The 25737-nt window shown below is 40.7% G+C and overlaps 2 protein-coding genes across 6 annotated transcripts in view; both read right to left on the bottom strand.

Moving 5' to 3' along the window:
* Window positions 1-13230, bottom strand: part of ahr1b (aryl hydrocarbon receptor 1b) — an 85444-nt gene extending 72214 nt beyond the window's left edge. For all 5 annotated transcript variants that reach the window (XM_019351920.2, XM_025902941.1, XM_019351919.1 and 2 more), the window contains exons 1-2: window positions 12731-13230; window positions 10791-10978 (exon numbers count right to left, since the gene is read on the bottom strand). In XM_019351920.2, the coding sequence (XP_019207465.1) occupies window positions 10791-10978; window positions 12731-12771 (229 nt within the window). In that variant the 5' untranslated portion in view covers window positions 12772-13230. The remainder of the gene's footprint in view (window positions 1-10790; window positions 10979-12730) is intronic.
* A 1046-nt stretch (window positions 13231-14276) lies between these two features.
* The window catches only part of ahr2 (aryl hydrocarbon receptor 2), a 95247-nt gene continuing 83786 nt past the window's right edge, over window positions 14277-25737 (bottom strand). Inside the window, exons 5-11 of the mRNA XM_003446578.5 lie at window positions 23454-23568; window positions 23113-23252; window positions 22810-23012; window positions 22609-22718; window positions 22303-22444; window positions 19347-20904; window positions 14277-17675 (exon numbers count right to left, since the gene is read on the bottom strand). Coding sequence (XP_003446626.1) covers window positions 17589-17675; window positions 19347-20904; window positions 22303-22444; window positions 22609-22718; window positions 22810-23012; window positions 23113-23252; window positions 23454-23568 — 2355 coding nt within the window. The 3' untranslated portion in view covers window positions 14277-17588. The remainder of the gene's footprint in view (window positions 17676-19346; window positions 20905-22302; window positions 22445-22608; window positions 22719-22809; window positions 23013-23112; window positions 23253-23453; window positions 23569-25737) is intronic.

Raw genomic sequence — 25737 nt, 5'->3', positions numbered from 1 at the left:
GTACACAAACACCAGGAGACTGATGCTTACATCATGTACATCGTCTGACAGCAAAATTTTGTAAATAAATAATAAAACACAGAGAAGTATGGACTTATTTTGTTGGAGAAAACTTTGAATTTACTATTTCAAATGAAGCAAAGCACCGGAAACAGTACCAAATTCCACACAGTGGTACTGGTTTTGGTTTAGCTGCTTACCAAGCTAATTACTTTTTATTTGTATTTAGTTTTAATCTTTTATTTTCAGTCCAAGTTTAGCTAAAAAACTAAAAAAAATCTTTAAAAGTAGAAAAAGTACAACAAGTACTGTTTGAAAATGAAGGAATTTTCCGTATTATGTTTTATGGATGTTGTTCCATGTGTTTTAATTTCCATGGATATTTACAAAATATCAATAAAGTTCAGTAAAAGAAAATCTGATATTTTTATAGGCAGAAAATAACCAGGACATAAAATGGTAAAGCTGAAAGTCAAGAATCCGCTGGGTGACATCACACTGGCCATGTCCATCTTTTGCATACAGCCTATAGTTTTCAGTTGTAAAGACCTGTCACATTAAAGTATATTGATAAATGAATAAAATATCATTTTTATTGTATTGTTTCTACCATTTATGATGACTTAACAGCTGGTTTTTGGACATACAACCATCTTCTTGGATGCTTATTCAATGATAGCAACCATGTGCTTGGAGGTTCAAGCTCTGACAGACAAATAAACAGTACTTTTAAAGCTTTCTGTCATAAGCTGAAAGACAGTCTACTATTGACTTCAGAACATCAGCTCCTTCACCTGATCCAGAAAAACATTGTTAGAAGACTTGCACAAAGCTTCGGCATCAGTTCACAAAGCTGTATGGGAGCCTGAATATCTGAGAGTCAGCGGCTTTGTTTCTGACTTTAATCCAGGCAAAGTCGCAATCATGCTTCCAGGAACAGCGCTCAACAACAAGCAAACACAACAACTGTGAGGTTGACCTGCAGCTAAGACGACCAGCTGACAACAGAGGGATGACGACGCAAATGGTGACCCCATCTAATCTCATCCTCCTGCAGGCCCACGTTCACAGAGCGAGCGATGGAAATTAATATTTTAAAGGTTCAGACGAGTGCAGAGGAGAGCACCTCCCTGGTGACAACAGAAGCAAAACAGAGAGCACTGTCTGCAAACTACAATGTGTTTGTGGGTGTGGGTGTTAAATTTTTATGAAGGATCTCTGCCTTCTCTAAAAACTGCAACCAAATCAATTTTACACTCGTTCCAAATGTCGCAATCTAAAGACCAGATCTTGTTCCATACATTCAGAAGCACCAGTTTTATAAATTTTACAAACAAGTTTTATTTTCTTTACCAGAGATGATAGCAAAGTGAATATTTGGGGGGGGTTTGGACTAGAGATGGACCGATCCGATATTACGTATCGGTCCGATACTGACGTAAATTACTGGATCGGATATCGGAGGTAAATAAAAAATGTAATCCGATCCATTAAATATCAAAAAAGCACCTCAAAAAACTTGCGACATGGCGTAACTCGGTTCATAACCGTAGCACTTCGGAGCAGTATGCGTCACGTGATAGAGCGGCTGTATTTGTAGCCTTGCTAGCAATCCGGCATTTCATCTCCGAGGAAGTTATCCCAGAGAGAAGTAAAGCAAGTGTGTAAGTTCATCTCTGAATGTTTGTAAAGCGTTCCCGCGTTAAGCTTAACAACCGATATATGGAGCGACTGCCTCTTCTCTCTCTCTCCCTCCCTCTGCTGTTGCTACTCCAATCATGAAACTGATCAATGATCAGCTGATCGGCTTTTCTGTCGCGAGTCCGTCTCTCTTGTTTGTTTATTGCCCACTTCGCGCCAGAAAGAGGAAACCAGCGGCTGAACTTATGCTTATCAGCACGTTAAAGCTTGATAAGCTGTTGTTAGAATTTACTTAATATTACTTTCTAGACCAGGATCCTTTTCTACGTAGCTGACGGCTGGTAACTGTGCAGGGGCGGATCTAGCAAAGTTTAGCCAGGGGGGCCGATAGGGCATTAACAGGGAAAAGGGGGCACAAAGACATACTTTTCTTTCTTATTCTCATTTAAAATGTCTAGCTTTTAATAAATAATTATCTGAATCTTACACCCAAAGTTTTAATCTGATGTAAAATGTATAGAAGTCCATTACTGTATATAGTAACTATTAAGTCTAATATACCCTAGTAAGCTATAATACTTTTTCCTTTGGGAAGGTACGATCTGTGCAGTCTGCAATTCTGTTGAAGAAAGATGTTGAATCTATTTAATTATTGTTGAAAAATAATTTATTTCTGTGCATTTTTTCCACACTGCATCAAATTAAAGTTCATTACTGTCAGGGTCCTGGGACTGGGCGACCCAGGACCCCTGGGCAGTCATGGACCTGTTATATTATTATGTATTTTTGGTGTTGCTCCCCCTTCTTCTCTATGCTTGTACATGTGTGTGTGGGTGGCTGTGTGTCTGAGCACTTGTTTATAGGCGCCATCAGGCCTGGTGGGTGTGGCCCTGCTGGGGGACTGGCCACACCCGAAGCCACACACCTGCTGCTGATCAGGCCTCGTCGGGGGAGCTACTTAAGAGAGTCTTGGAGCTCCCACCAACGCGGGATCATTGCGTTAGACTCCACGTTAGTTTTCCAGTTTAGTGTGCGTGCGTGCGTGCGTGCGTGCGTGCGTGCGTGCGTGCGTGCGTGCGTGCGTGCGTGCGTGCGTGCCTGCCTGCCTGCCTGCCTGCCTGCCTGCCTGCCTGCCTCTATTTGTGTCCCCAGGAGAAGTGTGGAGCGCCAGACAGCAGCCAGCACGCGGAGTGCTGAGACACGACACGGGAGTCAGGGGAAATCACAGGGGATTTATTGTCATTATTCCATTCACTGTAAATAAACGCACTGTTTATACACAGAGCACCGCGACTGGGTCCTCCTCATTCCCCATATCCCCACGGTCCGCCATGCCAGACCGTGACAATTACATCGATTAAGCATCATGAGGTGGAGGGTGGGTGGTTCCCTATTTTTTTTTTTTTTTTGCTGGGAGTTTTAGAACCCTATTAGTTAGGTTGCTTACTCTTTAAAATACCAGAATAGGAAGGATGGAGTAGGTTTAAGTTTATTAGATTGATCAGTGTTGCTGAACTATGAAATACTTTGGGTGCAGTGTATTTTTTGCATACAGGTATAACAGAATAGCTTTAGTGTTGTTGTTTATTTAAACTTGAGTATGAACTTATACAAAAAGCAGCAAGATATTAAAAAAACAGTTTTATTGATTAAAAAACACACTTATCGGATTCATATCGGTATCGGCAGATATCCAAATTTATGATATCGGTATGGGTATCGGACATAAAAAAGTGGCATCGTGCAATCTCTAGTTTGGACTGTTGGTTGGACAAAACAAGACTTTAAGAAGTCACTTTTTAAAAATTTTTGGCATTTAGTCTTTCTGGTACGACCGTATTTTAAAAATTACAGAAGAACTGGACTGAAAATCAGTGGAAACAGGTCTGATGGAGTGATGGATCTGGTCTTAGTATTCTCATCAGTATGTACAGAGGAGGTCGAGAGAGGTACAACAGTGAGTGTCTACAGCCATCTGTAAAACACGGTGGAGGCTCTGTCATGGTTTGAGCTGATTTTCAGTCACTGTTGTTTGAGATCTTGTCAAAAAACTCAGAAAAGTACCATCAGATTTTGATCGACCATGCAATACCATCTGGAAAACACCTGAGTGGCAGCAGCTTCATTTTTCAGAATGACAGTGATACCAAAACAACTGCCAATGCAGTAAAAATATACATGGATAGAAAAAACACAGTGCAACTAGGGCTCAGCGGTATGGCCTAAAATCCATATTGCGGTATGATTTGAAGCATGTGCGGTAACGATATATATCACGATATATTCTTTTCTTTGGTATACCGTATTTTCTGCACTATAAGGCACACTTAAAATCCTTTAATTCTCTCAAAAATCGACAGCTGGCCTTATAATCCGATGTGCCTTATGTATGAATTCTGGTTGTGCTTACTGACCTCGAACCGATTTTATGTGGTACACGGTGCTCAAAAATCTGTCAAAAAATGTTTTAGTACGACTTTGGTAAGCTACGAAGCCGCACCGCTTGATAGATTGTTGGAGCATTATGGCTACCGTAGTCAGGAACCTTGCAGAGTAATCTGGGTCCAAAACTCCATCTGCATCAGATCCCAAAGTCAAACGAACACTGCGGCATCCAGGCTTCCATGAAAACAGAATTTATCCATGAAAACAGAATTTAGAGGCTAGCAGGAAGTTAGCTTGCTAGTTTCCACCTAAACATGACATACCATGTTCTGACTGAAAGATTTCTGAAAAATTAAAACGTACAGCTTTGCTATCACTTGCAACATAAATGAAAACAGAAAACTAAACAGCAGTGACTTTTTTAGGGTTGCTGAAGTTGGACTAGCTGGTGTATAATGATGTGCTACGTGATTGCTAGCGACACAGCTATGTTAGCATAATATAAACAGTGAAGCTGGAGGATAAATGCTATCCTTTTTCCACTCGATAAAAGTTAACGTGAGAGTTCCCGATGGTTTGGGACAAATGCAGTCGCATGGCAGGATGTTGTAAACGGACCAAACTTCAGTCAGGAGAACAACTGAGATAATCCATCCAGAATACGAGGTTAGTTATTAATATACTGCAACAACATGGGAATAGAGCAGCTACGAGAGAATTCAACATTAATGAATCAATGGTACGGAAGTGGAGGAAGCGCAGTTTTTGGCTTTCCCCATATTCCAAAACGTGCTTCGTCTCTTCGCTATTACTGTCGCCCGGCATAATTTGCAGGTGATACTGCTTGCAGCCGCTGCGATACTTTCGAGCAAAACAGGCGCAGCTTGATGACAGCATCAACATGCGCTATCGCGGTAGAGGGGTATAGTCAAAATCTCTACTGTTGGCCAAATTCATATCGTTTCTACTGTATACCGTTTATACTGCCCACCCCTAAGTGGAACACTATCCGTCATAGATTGGCAGAGAAAAGAAGAAAAGGTAGAAACATCCAAAGAAGAGCTTTGAATATCCTTCAAGAAGCCTGGAGAACTATTGCTGAAGACTACTTAAAGAAAGCTGCCTAAGAGAGTTCAGACTGTGCTGAAGAATAAAGGTGGTCACACCAAATATTGATTTTCAAGTTCGTGCTCAGGAATACTTCAGGCCCTATCATCTGTCAAGAAGAAGACGTATATGAACACGATCCAGAAATGCTGCAGTCTTCTATGGGCTAAAGCTCATTGAAAATAGACGGAGGCAAAGTGAAAAATGTGGTGAGACGACTCAAAATTTGATATTCTTGCAGGTTTAAGGCTGTTACGCATTGGCTTTCATTTCCAGAAACTGCATCCATGGAGTTTTCTCTCTAGTTTGCAGGATCTGAGACAACTCCTGTTGTGAACTGGTGCTATATGAATAAAACCTAAAGTAATTGGAAAAATAATGTCAGGAACATTGACTGTTACCCAAACTATTTATATCACATATCAGAATCAGTTGATAATTTCTTGATGCATCCCTAGGAGTGGATTTGTGACATCACAGCACTGTAGATTCTTTGTTCAATCAGCTTCCCCTTTTCCTCTTCAAAGGGTCTGTAAAGCATCCATGAGTGGATTATCTCGCTGTGTTTTCATTCTCTGGGGCTTTCATCTCATCTCTGTTAACTGTAGTGCTCAGTTTGCTTAGACCTACATTACTGTGTGGCTCAAACTCAGGTGTAAGGGTCATCTCATGGCCACAGGCATGGGGAGCTGACCTACAATACGTTTGTGCTATGCTACGACATGAGGATAGGGGGGGTCACTCAGGGTTCACGCACTTGTATGGAGATGTTTCTGCAGGCTGTTTTTGAAGCTTCTGTTGTGCATTTTTAGCTCTACAGAGGATTTGAGTGGAAGAGTTAATAACTCAGCAAGTTCCCCAGGAGACAGTGGAGTAGCAATACACTGTGTAGAGTGGATCAGGTGAGCTAAATCATCCAAACTCATGCTTATCTGATAACTAGCTAACACTAAAAACCAATGTTTTGATGTATACTCAATCATCCAGGTAAGTAAATCCCAATAGGTTGATTCTGTTCATCTGGACGTAGCGTTTTCAGTGGGAGAAACGTTTTGTCACTCATCCAAGTGACTTCTTCAGTCTCAGCTGACTGCAGGATTCCCCAACCTTATAAACAGTACGTTTGCACAAAAACTGAAACCAGTCTACTGAATGAACAATGGGCTGTGAGGTCGGGGTTGGGGGCCGTAAGGTTAGGAAAACCTTAAAAAAAGCTTTGTCCCAGAACACGAAGCAAAAGAAACGAAGAGAGAAGGAAGTAAGTCACCCAGACAGGTCATCTAGCTCATCTAGTGGTGAAAGTAATGTTTCAGTCAGGGCTGGGGTTTTTTTCTCATTTGTGAATAAAAATGCATTTTACTTGAAACAAGAAAAGAAAATTTTATTATTATTTTATTTTCAGAATATCCCCCAGATCACTGTGAAAGTTAGTAATAAACAAAAATGGCTGAAATACTGTTGAATTGTATCTGTATTTGTTATATTTACAACTTACAACTGCTACTTCAAAATATATGATGCACCGAATGATAATGCAGGTAAAATTTACGTCATTCTGGAGCTTTGTTTGAGGAAATTGTCACGGTCCTGGGTCGGATCGACCCAGCATTTGAGTTCCTTATGTTTTGGTTTTGAATGATTGTTCTTTATGTTTCTCTGGTGCTTTGTTGATTTTTATTATGGATCTGTGTTTCAGTTATTCTGGTATGTTTCTGCATTATGACTAAGGTTCGGGTTGTATTTTGTTATTATTGCCGATTTAGTTCAGCGTCAAGTCTGACTCTCTCTGTCTAGTCCGTGTCTTAGTTAAGTGTGTTTTGTTTCCTGTTTTACTTTGAAGGTTCATGTTCCTGTCTGATGTCAGTGTTCCAGCTTTGCTCTCCCTGTCTCGTTAGGTCTTATTCCTCCCAGCTGTGTTCCCCTTCTGTCTCTAATTCCTTGATGACTCCCTCTGTGTATGTAAGCCCTGTGTTTTCCTGTGCTCACTGTCACGTCGTTAACGTCTCCTACCCTCAAGTTAACTGTGTGTTCCGTCTGCTAGCCTGCCTGTCTGCTTAGTTTATTTCTGTATTCTCAGTTTAGTTAAGTTTATGTGCCTTTTCCGCCCAGCAATAAAGCTGCGTGTTTTGAGTTTACATCTGCCTCCGAGTCCTGCATTTTGGGTCCTTCCTCCCTGCCTGCCTGCACACAGCCATGACAGAAATGTTCTCTTACTGGACCTCCCTAAATTCTAATTGAATACTCCTGCTGTGAACAGTGTGTTTTGCAAGACCACGATGGAATGTGTGAATGTATGAAACGCTGAAACAGCACTTTTGTGTCCTCATCTTATTGTCATAATGCACACACACAACTCACAAACTACAACATATAGTCAAACTATTGTTATGCAACACTGTGATAATGAAAAGGATGAAATTAAAGAAGGCTGGAAGTCATTCCCTGTGTTATCTGGGATTTGCAGAGCAGTTTGGGACGAGTGGTTCCTTCACCGTTAAAAGTAATTATGGACACAGGCTCTTTGTTTTACAGTCAATCGCTCTATTTTGGGTCATGCTCTAAAAAACTCAAAGCCTATTTTGTAAATTTTCCTCATTCTAAGTGTGAGAAAAGATAATTATCTAGGATATCCAAGCACTTTGTGGCTTTATATTTATCATTTGTGGCCGTTACTCCTTTAAAATGTTGCTCCAAATCTCTAAAATGGACAAAAATGCATGTTTTAAAAAGCAAAATAAGTCTACAACACACAGATTTGTGAGAAAACAATAAGCCACTATCAATGGTTCAACACACGATTTAATGCATCCTCAATATGTTGAATGAATAATGAAATGAAATCAGAAAATAAAGCATAAAGCAATAAAGGTTATTATTTTTTAGGAGCTACGTCTGTGTACTCGGATGGCCATATGAAAATCCTTTTTGGTTAGTGTCATTACTCAGATTAAGTTTATATCAATCAGATTTCACACAACAGGAGAGTAAATCTAACTGAACACACAAAATAATCTTGCATAAACTGGCGAAGTCGCATCTCCCTCGCGCTGACTGACGCTGGAGGATTTTTCAGGCTGAGCAGATTTCTGAGGGCTGTTTGTTGTTTTTGGACAGATGTACAATCTGCTTTTAATGGATAATCTGTGAAAACATTCAGCACTGCCACACACACACACACAAACACGCGCGCACACACACACAGAGTAAAATCCATCTGCTATGTGCCTGTAAGCCCGCTAACTCCTCGACAAAGCCGATCCTCCTGCACTTTTGCACTTCTTAAACAGAGTCTGAATCACAGACGCAAGGGTCACCACCCCTAAACTCCCACGTCTCTCAGTCAAAGCACCACCAACCACCATCACTCACACCCTTACAAACACCAACCGTTTCTTTAAAAAATAAAAAAAAAGGCAATTATTGCCTTCATAATCAAGCATTGAGCCTTGCTCTGTTGTATAAACTCTTTGGGCTCAACGTCGTTGAATTATTAACAGCAGGCAGCTGCTAAGTTACTCTCTGTGAGGACCCAAATATAAACTCCTTAAAACAAGAACAGGATATGTTTCTGTGCCCTTGCTACAGAGTCCTGTACAGCTTTGAAACAGCAAAAGTGATGCTTTTAAGTCACTATTTTAAAGGTAATAGCTAAAAGTTAGAACTTAGTTGTATCGTTTTAACCTGCCAGAGAAGCCAAATTACATTTTTGAAAATCTCTTCAACAAGGTGCTGGAAACATTCCTCAGTCTGGTCTATATAGACATGATAGCGTCACACGGTTGTTGCAAATTTGTTGGCTTCACATCGCAAAGGTGCTCTACTGGACTCAGATCTGGTGACTGTGAAGGCCATTTCAGTACAGTGAACTCATTGTCATGTTAAAGAAACCAGTTTGAGATGATCTGAGCTTTGTGACAAGGTGTGTTATCTTGCTGGAAGCAGCCATCAGAAGACAGTACACTGTGGTACAATAGTCAGGTAGGCTGTGGTGTTTAAATGACAGTCAGTTAGTACTAAGAGACCCAACGTGTGTTTTGTTCAGTTTTGGTGAACCTGTGTGAACTGTAGCCTCAGTTTCCTGTTCTTAGCTGACAGGAGTGGCACCCGATGCGGTCTTCTGCTACTGTTGAGATGCTCTTCTGCATACCTTGGTGTGTTGATTAAGTTTCCTTCCTATCAGCTCAAAGCAGTCTAACCATTCTCCTTTGACTTCTGACATCACCGAGGCATTTTCAACCAGAGAACTGTGGCTCTTTTTCACACCATTTCCTGTACACTGTAGAGATGGTTGTGTGGGAAAATTCCACTACATCAGCAGTTTGTGAAATACTCAGACCAACAACAACAACAACATGTTAAAATTCACTTAAATCACCTTTCTTTATTATTCTGATACTCGGTTTGAACTTCAGCAGGTGGTCTTGATCACGTTGCTAAATCCACTAAGTTGCTGCCATGTGGACCGAAAAAAGTGTCTGGTGAGTGTATATATTGTATCTGGTCAGATCTAGTCTGCACTGTTTGGCAAGGTGTGGGTTGTAATGGAGGAAGCAGGATTTTATTTAACCAATGAGAGAGTCTTAAAGAGGACAGAAAGGCAAGCAGCAAAGTCTGCACTCAAAACATGGAACCTACACGGGAAAAAACCCAAAAAACCCTCGTCTCCTCTCTCCTCCTACCTGTGACCTGGACATTAGTGTTACTACATGATATTGAAGAAGGTCTCAATTCCTAAAATGCAACTGAAGGACAAAAGAGAGAGGAGGCCACAGGAGGAACTGTAATCACCCAACCTAGTCCCAGCTACCTTGCATCAGAACCTCACTTATATAACATTTGGTTCAGCTACATCATAAACAGCTGTGTTAAAGTGACTGATGTTCCATCTGATGAATCATTTCTTTTCAGTAAAAACCTTCCTGACTCTCCCGTCTGCTCTGGCCCGCGGATCGCCTCTCTGACCTCCTTTCTGTGTACTTAAAACCCTCTCGGCCCCATCTCTGTCTGCATGCTTTCTGCCTCAGTGTCTGCAGGTTCTTTGTGAGGTGTGAAAAGCTACTTCAGTGCTTCAGGAGGCGAGGAAGGAAAAGGGCAACGCTGACACTTGCCAGCTACTCTTTCTTTCTGCGTCTATCTCAAGTTCAAGATGCATCTTTTGCACTTTTTTTTAAGTCGAGATCACTTCACCCTGCAAAGATGCAGTCAACTTCTTGTGAGAAGCTACTGGCAGCTACAGCAGATATGCTCTTTTATGGCAAAAACCATAATACCTGTAGGCACGATCATTCAACGTGATTATTCAATAACCTGAAAAACACCACACAGTGACTGAATTCTTAAAAAAGTATGGTTTTATATCGGATTTCCTTGAACTTAAAATATAATAAAAACAATAAATAAATGAACAAATAAAATTGGAAAAAGAGGTGGTTGTGAAGGAAACAGGACTTAGGCCTAAACTAGATGATGTCTTGGACCACAAAGAAATCCCACAGCTGACTTTCTGGACTTATAAATCAAACACACCCCTTTCTTTTACAGTGTTTTTGTTCCGCCGTTTAGTCCACCTTGAGCAAAGGTAACTTAAAGACAGCCCTTGGTCAATGGGTAAAAATAAAGCTCTGTTTCTAAAGGTCAGCCTGTGCAGTGTTTCCTACCTGAAAAGAAGCTCTTGGTGCGCAGGTAGCTGACGCTGAGCCTCAGGATGGACAGCTTGTCCAGGCTCGATATGACATCTTCAGGGAAGGGCAAGAGGCTGGCGAGCCGGTCCAACTCTGAGTTCAGGCGGTCACGGTGGCGTTTGGATGGGTTGGATTTGACGCCTTCGATGGGGGGCGGTTTGACTCTGGAAACCAAGACATTTTTACAGTTTTCCTGGATCCATCTCTGTCTCTCTTTGGCTCCTAGGGAGCATTATTGAGGCTTCCCATACTCTTTTTCATTTTACATTTCGTAACATAGACACACACACACACTCTACACTCTTTCTCTTTTGCTCTCACACACACAGACACACATCCCACAAGAAGATTGCTGATTTATGTACCTGTGCATTTTCAAATGTTTGAGTTACAGGTGTTGTATGTTTGTTTTTCTTACAGGTGCGGCAGTTGGTGATACATTACACATTTCTATTTTGCTCTCTCCTTTTATTACATCTTACCCTAGTCCCTGTATACCACATATAATGTAACAACTTTAAATAACATGAAGAGAAATGAAGCACTAAACCAACAAACCCTGAACAAGATCATTTATAGAGCTGACCTTGGAAAAGCAAAATGTGTTTGGCACAACAATGCATTCAGATCATAATTCTGATTGCACATATATATATATAAATAAAATGATATATTGGCCAATATTAGTTGTTTGCCAATATATTGGTATCAACATTTATAACGGCTGATAACTGAAAAGTAAAAAAGCGAAGAAGAGATTGGAGAATTTCGTTGCATAGTTTGTCCACCAGAGGGTGCTCTGCAACTTCCTGTTTACAACAACTAACTGAACGGAGCAGAGTCAGACAAAACGTTGTGAAAGTTAGACATTATTATTTACAACGCCACTGTCATGTTATCATAGTAAGGAGTCATAAATTCCTACATGTAGCAAATACTAAGACAAAACTATTATCGTTTTGTGTTTGAAAGACAAAAAAATATCAACAAATATCGGCAAAATTTTAAACGGCCAAATATCGGTATTGGTATCAGTCTTAAAAATCCAAAATCCTATATAGTTGTGCACTTATGGACATAGGAATGCTCTGTGAATTCTACAGATGGCACTCTGCATTTTTCACTGTTTTTGTTTTGGTGTGGCGCTCAAAGCTGCATATGAAATACAATACATCTGTCCGGATGAGAGGCATATGTCAGATATTATTTTCTTTTGCTTCCGTAATTCAGGGTCGAGGGAGCGGGGCACTGGTGTCCTTTGAGAGTCTGTCCCAGCTATCTTAGGGCAAGACACGGGGGTACTACCACACCTCTATTCGAGCATCAGCATAGTAATTCATCCATCCATTACAATTGTTATTTAATAATAATAATAACAATATTAATGGCTGGATTATTATCCATCCATCCTCTGTTAGCAGTAATATTATAGCAAAAGAGTTTCTCAAATACAGGAAAAGGGAAGTCTTTCTGTTCATCTCATAATCTAAGAAATACATTTTTTATTACAGCAGTTAACAGACCACCACTACCACTTTTACTACTACTACTACTACTACTACTACTACTACTACTACTACAGATAATAATAATAATAACAAAAATAACATGGAACATTGCTGTCAGTATCAATAGCTAATTTTTGTTACTATTAAGCAATTGTTGCCTTTTTATTTGTATCCATCGATCTGTAACATGCCAGTGACATTATAATTTTGCAGTGTTTTAAATAAACATTTAAAAAAGATTTTTTGTGCCTGTCTTCATAACATTATAATAAATACGACCAATATTATATATATTTCATATTTAAATAATAATAAATATTTATGTATAAAAATAAAGCTTACATCAGACCCACTTCATTACTACTTACATGGCGTTCACGATAACCAATATAGTTTTTCATAACGTACCCTTTCTGGGCCGGTTTTCTTCTTTTCCGCCCGGCATACATCTCGCTGATTTATTCACAGTGAAGCTGGAGGAAATCCATCAAACTGGTCCAGAAACCGCGGATCACCAGCATCTGTTCTCACCGACTAATGTGCCACATCCCGGGCCGTCACCGTTAGCTAGAGCCGTGATAACGACAGCTACAGCGCTAATTCAAAGGGCTGAAACAGACGCCATAGATAAACTCACAGTGAAGCTGAGGCACCGAGGCTCCCGGTGAGGAATGTCAAAGTAGTAACGGTACTGTCACCGGTTTATCCCGTCCATGGCGCCCCGCCGGCGGCTCAAATCCAGCATTTAAAAACGCACAGTTTGAGCTTCACATCCTGACACATCCAAAAACTGTAAGAATACGTCGATAAATTTCAGTTGTCGTCCTCAAAGCGATCCTCTCTGTTTGTTGTCTCTCTCTGCTCTGCTCTCTGACCGGCGCGCGCTTCCCGGGCACCTTTCTGGGCACTGATTTGAAGCCGAGAGCGCGCTTCGGGTCAGAGGTGACGTAAGGGAGGAAAAACAAAAAAACCCGTTTCATTTAAAATGTAAAAAAAACAACGTTTTTCAACATCATAAATGTACATGTTGTTTTTTTCTGATGTTAAAATTCATTTTCTTGTTTATTTTTTTTTTTGTTTTACAAAATATAACAAAATATAAACCACAAAGTTTTTCTGGATTATTATTATTATTATTATTATTATTATACATTTTTTAAATACATTTTAATGTTTTGTATGTTTAAAAATTGCAGTAAAGTTTTTTTTTGTTTGTAACAAAAACAATAACGATCAGTTGAATTTAAAATAGCAGAGTTTTAATCGGAATTCCAACCAGCACTTTTTTAAGGCTTGCAAGCTGCAATTTATTTTGCTTATGGATTTGTACAGCGGACTATATATGAGTTCTTTAATTGTGTTTGAGGGGAAATCTTAAATGTTTCAAAAGCAGAAAAATGTCTTCAATCTTAGAAGGATTCACTCTTAAATTAGGCTTATACAATGTTAAGTTAAAAAGAAATGTATTTACCAGCAACTTATTTTATGCTATTGCTGCATTAAAGGTCGATTGGCTCATGTTAGCATATATATTGGAGAAGCTTTAGCTTTTTGAACATTTTTAAATACATTTGTAGTCACAATTTTAATTTTATATCACAGTCAAAACATCTATCTGTCCATAAAGCATACAACTACGTACGTATTTATTTTTTATAAATATATTTTCTAGCCCTATTTGCAGAAATCGTCAATTTAAAGTTTAACTTCAAGGAAAAAGTCAAACTTACCAAAATAGTTACACTGTCATCTAGTGGCCACTGTGGAAACCATCACAACAATCCAAACCAGTAATATTATATTATATTATATTATTAATCACTTTATTTATTATTAACTATTAATTAATATGTATTTATGAATCGCAATCCACTGTTTTATTTTTAATCCCAAATTTTCTAAAGGAGGTTTAGAAAAACTTTTCACAAAAAATTAAAATAAAATAAAGCCATTGCAGTGATCAGATCACATTTATTTTTTTTGGTGAGCATGTAAAGAGTCAAACACTCATACACAATTAAAGCCAAATATTGATGGCAAATCCACAAGATATAATAAAAAAAACATCATAACAGGAGGTTACATACATATATGCTGTGCAGAAAATGTACAAAAAATGATAAGCGTGGGTCATGTTAAGGCAATACAATATTAAAATACACAATATATGACAATACATACTTTGGGGAAAAAAAAGCATAAAAGGACAAATATATATATTTATATACAGTTACACAAAGATACTGCATTTGGAGTCTTGGCCTCCGACGGACTGAAAATGAAAGTAGAGTAAAAGTACAAAGTGAGTATAATGTAGATAAAGCAACACGAGATATTTATATTTCCACTGAGAGAATACTTTGTGAAAAAAAGCTCTGATTAAAAGAAGAGGAGGAGAAGAAGCAGAAGTGCTGTGAAGAACTATTTCTGTACTGAATCTCCATCTCCACCCGTGAGTGCTGATACTTAGTTTTGCTTTCATGGTTTTTGGTGAAACTGCTGCAAAAGTTCACAACGACATTTACACAGGCATAAACTTGGAGCTGCACGAGGTCAAATTCTGGTGCTTTAGATCAAGCTGTAAAAAACTAAAAAACACTTTCAGATAACTAGCGCCTGACCGATATAGGATTTTTAAGAACGGTACCAATACCAATATTGGTAATCTAAAACTCCAATATTATGATATACTAGCAGATTTTTTTTTTTCTTTCAGACACATGAAACATCAAGAGATTTTCCTAACATTATTATGTGTAGTTATTCACTTATTCTCTGACTAACTGTTGTTTTGTGGGGTTCCATACATGTATTGTAGTGCGTGGGGCTGGACAGTGCTAACATGTTAACGCGCTAACGCGGGGCGATCCGCGTTAACTCGCTAACGGAGATTTGCCGCGTTAATGCGGTTATGGCTTTAACGTCATTTTAACGAGATTAACCCTGACAGCACTAGTTTATAACCTTGATGCCACTGGTTTAGTCATGTGAACAAAAATTCACAGCTCAGAACGGGTTGCTTTGTTTCCTAAACTGTTTTAAACAGGCAGTCAAAAAGAGGTCAATTTAAAAGACACTCTAAAGTGTGAATTCTTTTTTTCCATTTTTCTCTCATTTAAAATATACAATAGCTGCCTCTGAGTGTTTTACTTCTGTGTTTCAATGTTACTCCGATAGCAAGAAATGAGTAAAAGAAGCAGAAAAGACACAAAGGATAGAGGTTTGTTGTGGGTAACAAGAAATCTGGTTGTGAAAAACATCCTCAGCTTCAGTTTTTTTAAGATTTAGTTGTTTGGATTAAAAAAAATAACAATAAAAGTTTTAAACAAAATCTGAACTTTGACTCAGTTTAAGTTTTATTTTAATTTGTTTGATTTTATCATTAAAACATTTTGAAATAAACTTTAAATGACATAATTAAAAAACAACAACTAAGTACTAAAGTTGTCTAAATTGTTCTCAGTTTTTTGTCTAGCAATAGTAAGTCTTGGACTTCTCACTGTGCTTTGGCAAGTCAAACGATTTAAAGGAGTAGTGCAAAAAAAAAAAAGTATAATGATGGCTAAAGCTTCAGTCACACAGGCAAACAATGGTTGCTTGCAGTTGCTGGGTGAATCACTTGTGCCGAAAATCTCCTTGCAAGTGCGTTGGTCGCTAGCAGATTGTAGCAGTTGAAGCTCACTTGTCTGCAAACTATTTTAGTGGTAGTCAAACTGTAAAAACCAAAATTGGAATGCGCGTCGCACTCTTCACAGTTTCATAGAGAAGTTGGTGACTGTTTGCAGACTAGTCGGTGTCATCCATGGAAACAAAGGGTGACCGCAGCAATCTGCTAACAATCTAAACAACCACATAGAAGTGTTTTGTGATTGATTGCAACCTCGAGCACCGCTTGTTTGGAGAATGCACGTTTCTCCCTAGTGGCTGGAGGTTATCTGGGCCTGCGTGACTGAGTTAAGGCAAGGGCAACTTTGGTCTTCTAATTAATCTCTACTGACTGTCCCTTTCAAGTTCCTGTCAGTTTAAGGCACGATCTGCAAGTTTTTCCCCGGTACAATAAAAATAAAGCAACAACACAAAAGGAAAAGGAAGGAAAGAAAACTGGCTCAGTGACAAAGCTCTTAAAATATATCAACAAGCAGCTGTTTTCACTGAATTAAATCTTACATATGGTCTGTTAGTAGGATGATGCTGATGTCTGGTTGTGCGTTTCTTTTCTTTTTAAACTACAATAATTTTCTACCCTGTCTGCAAAGCAAATCTCCCTCACTGGGACAGTAAAGACTTGAAATGAACTGAATCAGGACGCCTGTTCAAAAGGACATAAAACAGCAATGTTTAAAAAAAAAAAAAAAGTTGGTATATGCTATCCTTCTGAGTGTTCAAATTAGCAAAGGTGTCGAAATTGTGTACGTTGCAGACGGCAGAGGATTGACAGGAGGTTGCCTCAGTGATGTTTCCTTTAACTTCCAGGTCCATCTGTCCCACGCAGAAACGTCCCATCCACACAGTAGGGGATTTTTTAAAAGAATAAAAAATAAAGGAGAAGGGAAATCATCTGCTTTTTATTACAACAAGGCAAAGCTAACCCAACCAGCCAGTCCTCATCTGTGGCGAAATATATAGTTGACCTTACTAATATAGTGACCTTCCTCTTAATTAATTGGCTTTTAAAGTGCAGTTGCTGGATAGCACCACCAGGTGGAGCCTCCTTCCTTTTTTTGCTTAGTTTCTGCCAGCTGTTGGAAAACCTGTTTTCAAAATTTGGGGCATTTTTTGTTTTAAAAACTCACTTCAAATATATTAAAACAATTTGAGTTGGTTGACTGGGTTTTGGTGGCTGAGGTCTGATTGGTTGGTCATGTCAGCTTCACCTACCTCTGTTAAAAAGCAGCGCCCTTTAACTTGTTTCCATCAGAGGGATCAACTCAGTCAGACTGGACTCATTTTGGTTCCCATACAAATCCAAATATTCCCACCAAGCAGTTGTTTTACATTGGTACAATCCAACCACATCCGAAAGAGGAATCCAAGCTTTTATCCTAATTTTTCATCCTGTTGAGCCACCCTGAACCAAACATGAACTCTAACAGCTTTCATCACTGTTTCGTCATAAGAGAAAGAAATGAAAAGAAACCAAAAAAGGGAGGGAGGGGTGTCTTTGATTGTCTTCTCGTCCATTTTCTGGCACTTTCTTGTTCTTCAGTCTTTTCCTTTCAGTCCAAGTTGAGATCCTCTGCCGTCCAGAAGTCACAGCGACTGATTCCTATTTGTTCTCTGAGTAGCACATGTTCCCATTGGGCAGCGAAGGGAAGGGGAAAACTCCGTTCCCGACGACTGGACGGTTGTTCATCTGTGTGAAGACAAACGACAAGTTAGAGGGACTAATTTCTTCAGACACCACAGAAAGGATGCAAATACAACCTACCAACACTAACTGATCCAACGGTTCGGCTAATAGTGGACATGTTTAAAATCCAGCTGAATTTAGTTTTTTAAACATAAAAAAACACAACTGTTTCTAGACCAAAATCACCCAGATATGAAAGGACTTTGAGTGCCACCGTATGCGGATGAAAAACACTGACATTACATTTCTAGCTGTGTCAAGAACACATCTGATTGACCCCTCTGTGAGCAATTATAAGCTATAGCAGATACACCAAAGTCTTGTGTATAAAAATGCATCACATAAGACAACAGTTATAGATTCTAAAGGAGAAAAGTATAGGACATTGTAATCAGAGGCTGCAAAGTTTTCCCCACCAGGGGGCAGTGTTTTACCAGAAAGTGTTACTGTAGTTGCCCCTGTGTTGAGAAACACACCACAAAGACGTGCTTGCTGAGTTAAGTGATGACTTTAAATTGGTCGTAAGTGTGAACATGAGTGTGAACAGCTGTTTGTGTCTTTCTGAGCGGGTGCCCCTCATCTCCCGCCCTGTGACAGCTGGGACTGGCTAAATTGTTAAAAAACTGTTTGAAAGGTCATCTCGTGCTGCAATTACATACGATGAGTTTGTGATAAAGACAAACTGACACAAACTGACACCAGGTGATGTGAACAGCGGTGAAACCACATTCACACAAGTTAAAATAATTCAACTTGTGACTCACAAAAACCCATCAGCTGACATTCGCCCGAGACCACCGACAATCGGACCTGGAGGCTAAGCTCACTGACACTGTGTGAGGGCTCCTGGAGCTAAATGCTTCAAGTTTTATTTGGAGAAAAGTGAGCAGACTGATACGTCTTCATGGTAAACTGCAAAAATATGATCTACAACGTCTTCATCAGTCGGTTGCCAGGGGTGAATATTTACAGGTCTCCATCTACACGTGTATCATGAGGGAGAACTTGGTGTGGACGCGCCATGAGATCCAACAGTAAACAACTATGAACTGCACATCTGTTGAATGATTAGTAGATGGCACATGTTAACTGGAACTCAACCCCCTTCATAACCCTGAAAACGCAGAGATAAACCAAAAACTAGCTGTCAAAGTTCCAAGTCCTGCTTCACAGTACAATCCTCCGATGTTAGGATTTGCTTACATTTGCACTTAATTTAAAATGGAAATGCATCTGAACACAAGACAGCATCTATGATCCAAATCCATCTGACTAGAGCCTGACCGATATATCAGTGGTGCCAATATATAGGCCGATATTAGCTGTTTGTAGATACACAGCATTTATAACCACTCATAATTGACATTTTTAAATGCAGACTAAAGAAGAGACGGGAGAAACACCCTTTAACTGAGTGATGACACTGATGTGATTTGGTGCTATATAAATAAAACTGAATTGGATTGAAACTGAATTATTATCTTAGTAAGGAAATCATAAATAATGCCCCACAACAAATGTTAGGGAAGTCTGTTTGTGTTTCGTGTGGCTGAAAGACAAAAAAGATACTGCCAGATTAATTGCCAAATATCGGCATCTGTGTCTGTATTAAAACCTCAAACCATTCAACTTCACAGCTCTACAAAGATTAATGTTGATGAACTGGCTCTTTACCTGCGTCTGCTCACTGAAGTTCAGATATTGCTTCTGCTGCCCCAGCAGGTCGTTCGGTTTCAGACCAGCGGACATCTGACAGGACAGCGACGCTTCATCCAAATTTGGGATCGAAGCCATTCCGGATACGGCTCTTCCTCCAGCCTGGTAAAAGCAGGAGGGATTGGAGGGAATCTGACTGGGGGCCGGGTTCAACCTCGGCTGACTGTGGTGCACGCCGTTCACAGGCAGTCCTGGGGCGGCATTTCTGTACATACAGCTTGTAGAAGCCGGCAGCCGCTCCAAGACCTGCTGAACAGGAAGTGGAGGATTAGAAGTCTCTGGAGTCGTGAACATCGGCTTGTTGAGAGAGCCGATGTCTGTGGGGTTCCTCTGGAAAGAGCCCATCTGCTGACCTGTGATCAGCTGCTGCTGCTGCGGCCACGCCTGCCTCTGACTGTTGCCGTTTGGCGTCTGTACAGGGAAGTGGCTCTGCATGCAGCTGAGTGATGAAGAGAAAACAGCCTCGTTTGAAATATTGGAGGCAAATGTTTCTCCACAGCTGTCTGCTTGGTGTGACACTGATTTGCTGCACTTGGTGCCCTGGAAGGTAAAGACATTATTTAACTGTCCTTTGTTTTGGTCCTGGAGGCCAAATGTTTGGTTGGCTGGGATCATGTGAAGAGGCACTGGGTTGGTTGAAGGCTGCCTGAGCGGGAACGCTCCGAGGTTGTTGTCTATCCTGCTGGCTTGTAGCTGACTTTGTGTTTGAGGAAAGCTGTTTGGCAGGACGTTGTTAAAGGTCAGTCCATTGGGCCCAGAAGAATTGGGCTGAGGAAAGTCCATGTGGCTCAGTTTCATCGTCCCCTGGACTGCCGTCATCTGCACTCCGTTGGGTATCAGCTGGGTCTGCGTCTCGAGAGCCCAGTCAAAGTTCAGCTCCCCGCCTCGATCTGGTTCCTGGTTTTGAAGTGGGTCCAAACCAGAGAGGCAGGCTGGGATGCCGTCAGTCTGTTGCGGCAGGTCGAGCTCGACATCCTTCTGCAGCTGCTCCTCCACGTAAGACAGGATGTCGTTGTTGAGAATGTCGCTGAGGTCGTCGTTGAACCCACCGTGGCAGTTCATCTGCAACAGCGTGCTCTCCCAGCTCTTGAGCTCATCGGGCTCAACGTGCAGGCTTTCGATGAGCTCACCGTCCCCAAAGATCAGCTGCAGGGACTCCATGATTTCCTGAACAGTGGCTTCCGCTTTCACTACGTTTCCCACTGCCGGGCTGGGCTCCGTGTCTCCGGGGACATTGAGTGTAGCGTTGGTGTCCTTGAAGACCATGTCGTTGAGGTTGCTGAGGGTGTTGGCACTGTTCTGATCGCAGTACAGCGAATGGTCCTGATTCAGCATGCAGCCCAGCAAGGAGTCGCGGCTGATGGCGTCACTGTCAAACTTCCCCTGCTTGGGGGCGGAGCACGGGTCACGGGGCTCAATGTTGGGGGTGACATCATACAACAGCGCCTCTCCTGTGGCAAAGTTAAATGGCACCTGCAGCCGTCTGAGGCGAAGCTGCTCTTCTCCTTCTTCATTTCTGCAGGTGAACACATGAGTGAGTTTTTCACTGGGTCCAAAACAAGCTTTCCATTTACTGAGCCAAACACCTCTGTCTTTATGAGAGTGAGGAAACAAGACAGGAAATAAGGAGAGGAAACATGAAGGATTCAGGGGAAGAAGAGAAACTGAGGACAGGAGAGGAAAAATTAAGGAAAGGAGGAGAGATAACAAAGGGAATACATAGAGAGGAACTAAGAGAAGACCAAGGACACAGGGAAATTAGATCAGATGAGAGGGAAGGAAACAAAGGAGAGGAAATAATGAAAGTAACAAGAACAGGAAAAGAAATAACAAAGGAAACAAAAAGAGCAAAGGAAATAATGAAAGAAACCACAAGATGAAACAAGAGTAAAAAAATAGTGGAGACCAGAAATGAAGCAGAGGAAACAAGGAAAGAAGGACAGGAAAACAAACAATGTAAACAAAGACGAGAAACAAGGAAATGTGAGGAAAACAAACAAACAAAGGAAATGAAGAGAGGAGTGGAAGCAGTGAAGGAAATAGGAAGAGGAGAAGAAACAAAATAGGAAACAGGGGTCAAAAAGACATAATGACAGGAAATAAGAGGAAAAACCAAGAGAGGGAAGGAAACAATCAAAGAAACCACAAGATGAAACAAGGAAAAAAACACAAACAGTAGATACGAGAATGGAGAAGAGAAAACAAAGTAAACAAGGACAGGAAAAAAATATGTAAACAAAGATAAGTAACAAGCAAATGGGAGAAAAAACAACGGAAATGAGGAGAGGAGTGGAAACAGTGAAAGAGTTAAGAAGAGGAGAGAAAATAAAGTACGCAACAAGGAGATGAAACAAGAGAAAATCAAACACTAGAAAGAAGATTAAATGACAGGAAGCAAGGGAAGCAAAGACAGTAAACAAGGAGAACAAACAAGAAAATAAGGGAAAAAACAAAGGAAACGACGAGAGGAGTGGGAGCAATTAGGAAAATAACAAGAGGAGAGGGAACAAAGTTGGAAACAAGGACAAGAGAGGAAATAATGAAGGGAACAAGAAGAGGAGAAGAAATGATGAACAAAACAAGGGGAGGAAAGATTAAGGACACAAGAAAAAGGGAAGAATTAAGAGAAAAGGTCAGAAACAGAGGAAAGGGAGGAAACAATAAAGGAACCAAGTAGCGAAAGCACAAAGTACACAATGAGGGGATGAAACAAGAAGTGAAAAAACGCAGAGAGGAAAGGAAACAAGGAACAAGGGAAAGGAACCAACAGGAAGAGTTGAACCAAAAAATAAAAGTGAACTAAAAGAAAGAAAGCAAAGCAAACTGATTGAGCAGCAGCAGATAAACATCAGACTGCGGCTTTAATAAATTCTTCTTCATGTTCCTGCTGGAGGAAACAAGTCTGCAGACTTACGTCAAAGCTCTCTGCTGGGCCACGATGAACTCGGGTTTCCCGTTTTTTATGATGAGCCGGGCATTAGCCTGGACCCAGACCCACCGGCCGGCCTTGGTCAGCAGCCTGAAGATGGTTATGCCACTCTCTCCGGTTTTCATCACTGCAAGAAGACGTGTCATTTTTAGATTTTGCTGCACAGCAGCTGGCAGATAGGAACAGATTTCTGGGGTTATGGAACCCAAGTGATGCACACAGAATTTAAAACCGGTCGTGCCTATTTTGGCATTTTTCGCCTTTGTAAACCGAGCGGAGCTTCCGACTTACTTCTGACATGGTTTTCTGCGCAGTACAACATGTCGGCAGCATGGATGAAGTTGTAGCCCGAGCCTTTCCTACTGATCTCTATCTCGGAGTAGCCCAGAACCAGCTTCGCTCTGTGGACGAAAGACACGCCAGACTTCACTTGAGCGCCACAGCTTCATTCAGACGTTCAGCGAGAGATTCAAACAGCTCTCTGTGCCTTACCTGGCGTCGACGCCTATGGGTGTGAAGTCCATCTTGTGTTTGGTCTGGAACATGAGTGTCTTGGTGCGGATCTCCAGGATGGATGGCTGCTGCATCGGTGTTGCGATGGCAAACAGAGCAAGCTGCGGAGGAACCAGCGACCCGTCCTCCGACACGCGGTTCTGACCGTGGACAAACTTGAGGCGGCCGCGGAAGTTCAAAGCCTAAAGACAAGCACACAGTTTTAAGAATAAAGACCTCCCTTTAGGCCAGGAACATCTTGTGGATCCCGGCGCGGTGAGGCGTGTTGGTGTGTGTGTTTACCAGGAAGCCGGACGAGTTGTCGAGCAGGCAGCGCAGGCGGCAGCAGAAGTTCCTCTCCAGGAAGGACGAGTTCTCTGGAGGGACGACATGCGGGTCGTAGCTCACTATGTTACTGCTGATCTCAGGGTTGCTCTGGTCACCTGCAGCGAAAGAAAACATTCATCTTTAGATTATTACACGAAGCAATAAGATGCAAAAGAATTAAAACGAGCACCGCAGAGACACAAAATCACACTGGAAAATGTAGACTGCAGCAGCAAAGAGACGTGGCCATGTTTCCGTCTCTTCCTCTGCAGGTCACCTGGACAGGTGTGATCACTGTGAAGTGTGGGCAGACTTACTGGGGCCGTCGGCGCCCTCTGTGTTTGGGTTGAGAGAGAAGTGGAGCTGCTGTCTGAAGAAAGCTCGGTCGTCTGTGTGGATCAGCTCAAACACGCTCTGATGGACGACGTCCGACTGGAAGCAGGAAGCAGAAACATATTTTTAACGACATGACACAAGCGGTTGCTTTTCACGTCTAGTGCTTTGTCTTTTTTAACCTTTTAAAATATTTTCAGTTAAGCTTATTTCTTCATTTTATCATCATCGTACAATCCATCATCTTTCTTCTTGGTCCACTGTCCTATTTCTCCTTTGCTTGTTCCATCTGGTTTTACTACAGTGCTTTTATGTCTTTGATTTTTTTCACTTTGCTTGTTTTGTTTATTTTTTCCACTCACTTTACATCATTTTATAATATTTTTGTAGTTGCTTTGTGTCTTCTTTACTAGTTTCAACCACTTCCTTTATGATTTCACATCACTGTGAGAACAGTTTTACTACTTTATCTCGTTGAAGTCTCTTTTCTTCTTCTTTGGTTGGTTTTGTAGTTGGTTTGTGTCTTTTTGTTTATCTCTTTTGCATGAATTTATGTTTATTTTTATGTTTTTCTGTTCTCTCATTAAACAACAAAAACAATTTGTTTGTAAAAGAAATTATGATATTATGAAATGTTAAAATGCAAATGCAATGCAGGTAAAATCACCATGGAAAAAAACACCAGAAAGATAATCAAAAACTCTTAATTTCTTTAAGTAGTCTTCAGGAATAGTTCTCCAGGCTTCTTGATGGACATTCAAACCTCTTCTTTTGGATGTTTTTTGCCTCTGACTTCTGCTTTCAGGAAGTCTGGATAAACTATTGCTCAAGGCCACCTTAAAAAACAGTCTGACTTCTTGGAAGCAAAACAGAAAGAAAAGAAGGGTGGTGCAATATTTTTGCACAGTACATATTTACATTTGACTGAAAATATTTCTCCCATAGGATGAAGTTACCATAAGTTAAAGTTACCTAAAAAAAAAAAAAGTCCTCAACCCTGTTTTGTTAATACAACACAGGAAAATGACCCTCACATGTCTTAAATAAAGGTGTGAAACAACAAGCGATGCAAAACCGCAATAACATTAAAATCAACTTATGAAAAGACTCTTAATCACATCGTAAAAGTACCTCCAGTAGTGTGGAGGAAATTTAGACACTTCTTCTGTGTAAATGTGTTTGCGTGCTTAGCTGACTAAATACACTTAAACAACCACCCAAAGCTAGTTTGAAACTTGTTAAAACCTTTCTAAATTAAATGCATACACCTGATTTGAATTTATAAATAGTGATATTGACATTTTATTCCCATAACCAACCAAATCCTGTACTTTTTGTACAGTGTGACTTATTACATTACCATTGTGGCTACTGTGAGACAGAAAGCAGAGGTGGGCTTGCCTTTATTTTAAAGCTTTTTGAGTAAATGTAAACAATGTTGACCTCCATGCTGGTTTTCGTAAGCATCAGGCTCACAAACTGCACTAACAAAAGGTGTAAAGGACGTCACTTTCTTTCTGAGCATGACAAATATTAAATAATGGTTCCACAGACTCGGTCCTACGCCTTCCCACGTTTCCAGTGTTTGTCCTGCCGAGGTGCGTTCAAGAGCGATGATGCAGGTGTAAACACACATGGAGCGAATAATGCTCCCAGCAGTCAGAGCTGATGGACGGGGCTGGAAACAGAGGCGCTGTTGTTGTTGCTAAAGGAGCAAGGTGCTGAGAGAGCCACACCTCAGCAAACAAAGCCCAACACAAAACCCTCCTTTGTGAGCGACGCTGAAAAATGGCCTCGAACTTAGAATGAGGATTCGCTGTGCACAAAGCAGTCCTGAAGTGAGGATTTGTGGCTTTTTCTAGAGAAATACTCAGGCCCTTGATTTTTAGAGTAATCTACACATTTTCTTCACGTCTGTTTCCTCTTTTGTCTCCTCCATGACTGTACTCAGAGCTGCTCTATAAATACACTTTATAAAGTCATAAACAGTTGAAGCAGCTGGTGAGTTGGGGTTTTGAAAGTCACTGCAGCCTCCAGAACAAAACGTTTCCTGCCCTGATCTGCAGCCCCACTTCAGACCATGTCATGTGTGCATGTGAACGAGTGTTCAAATGTGTGTGTGTGTGTGTGTGTGAGGGCTGTTTACCACGTGCACTCTCTGCAGGCAACATTTTTTTAGGGTTTTTTTTTCTTTTGCTTGTGCTTTTTCTTCCCAGACTACAGACTACATCTTTAACCCCGGTTTAAACGGATGTGTTTATAAGTCAA

The sequence above is a fragment of the Oreochromis niloticus genome, linkage group LG23, assembly GCF_001858045.2.
Source record: "Oreochromis niloticus isolate F11D_XX linkage group LG23, O_niloticus_UMD_NMBU, whole genome shotgun sequence".
Classification (NCBI taxonomy): domain Eukaryota; kingdom Metazoa; phylum Chordata; class Actinopteri; order Cichliformes; family Cichlidae; genus Oreochromis; species Oreochromis niloticus.
The sequence above is the reverse complement of the archived record's forward strand: the minus strand, read 5'-3'. Positions and strand labels throughout refer to the sequence as shown.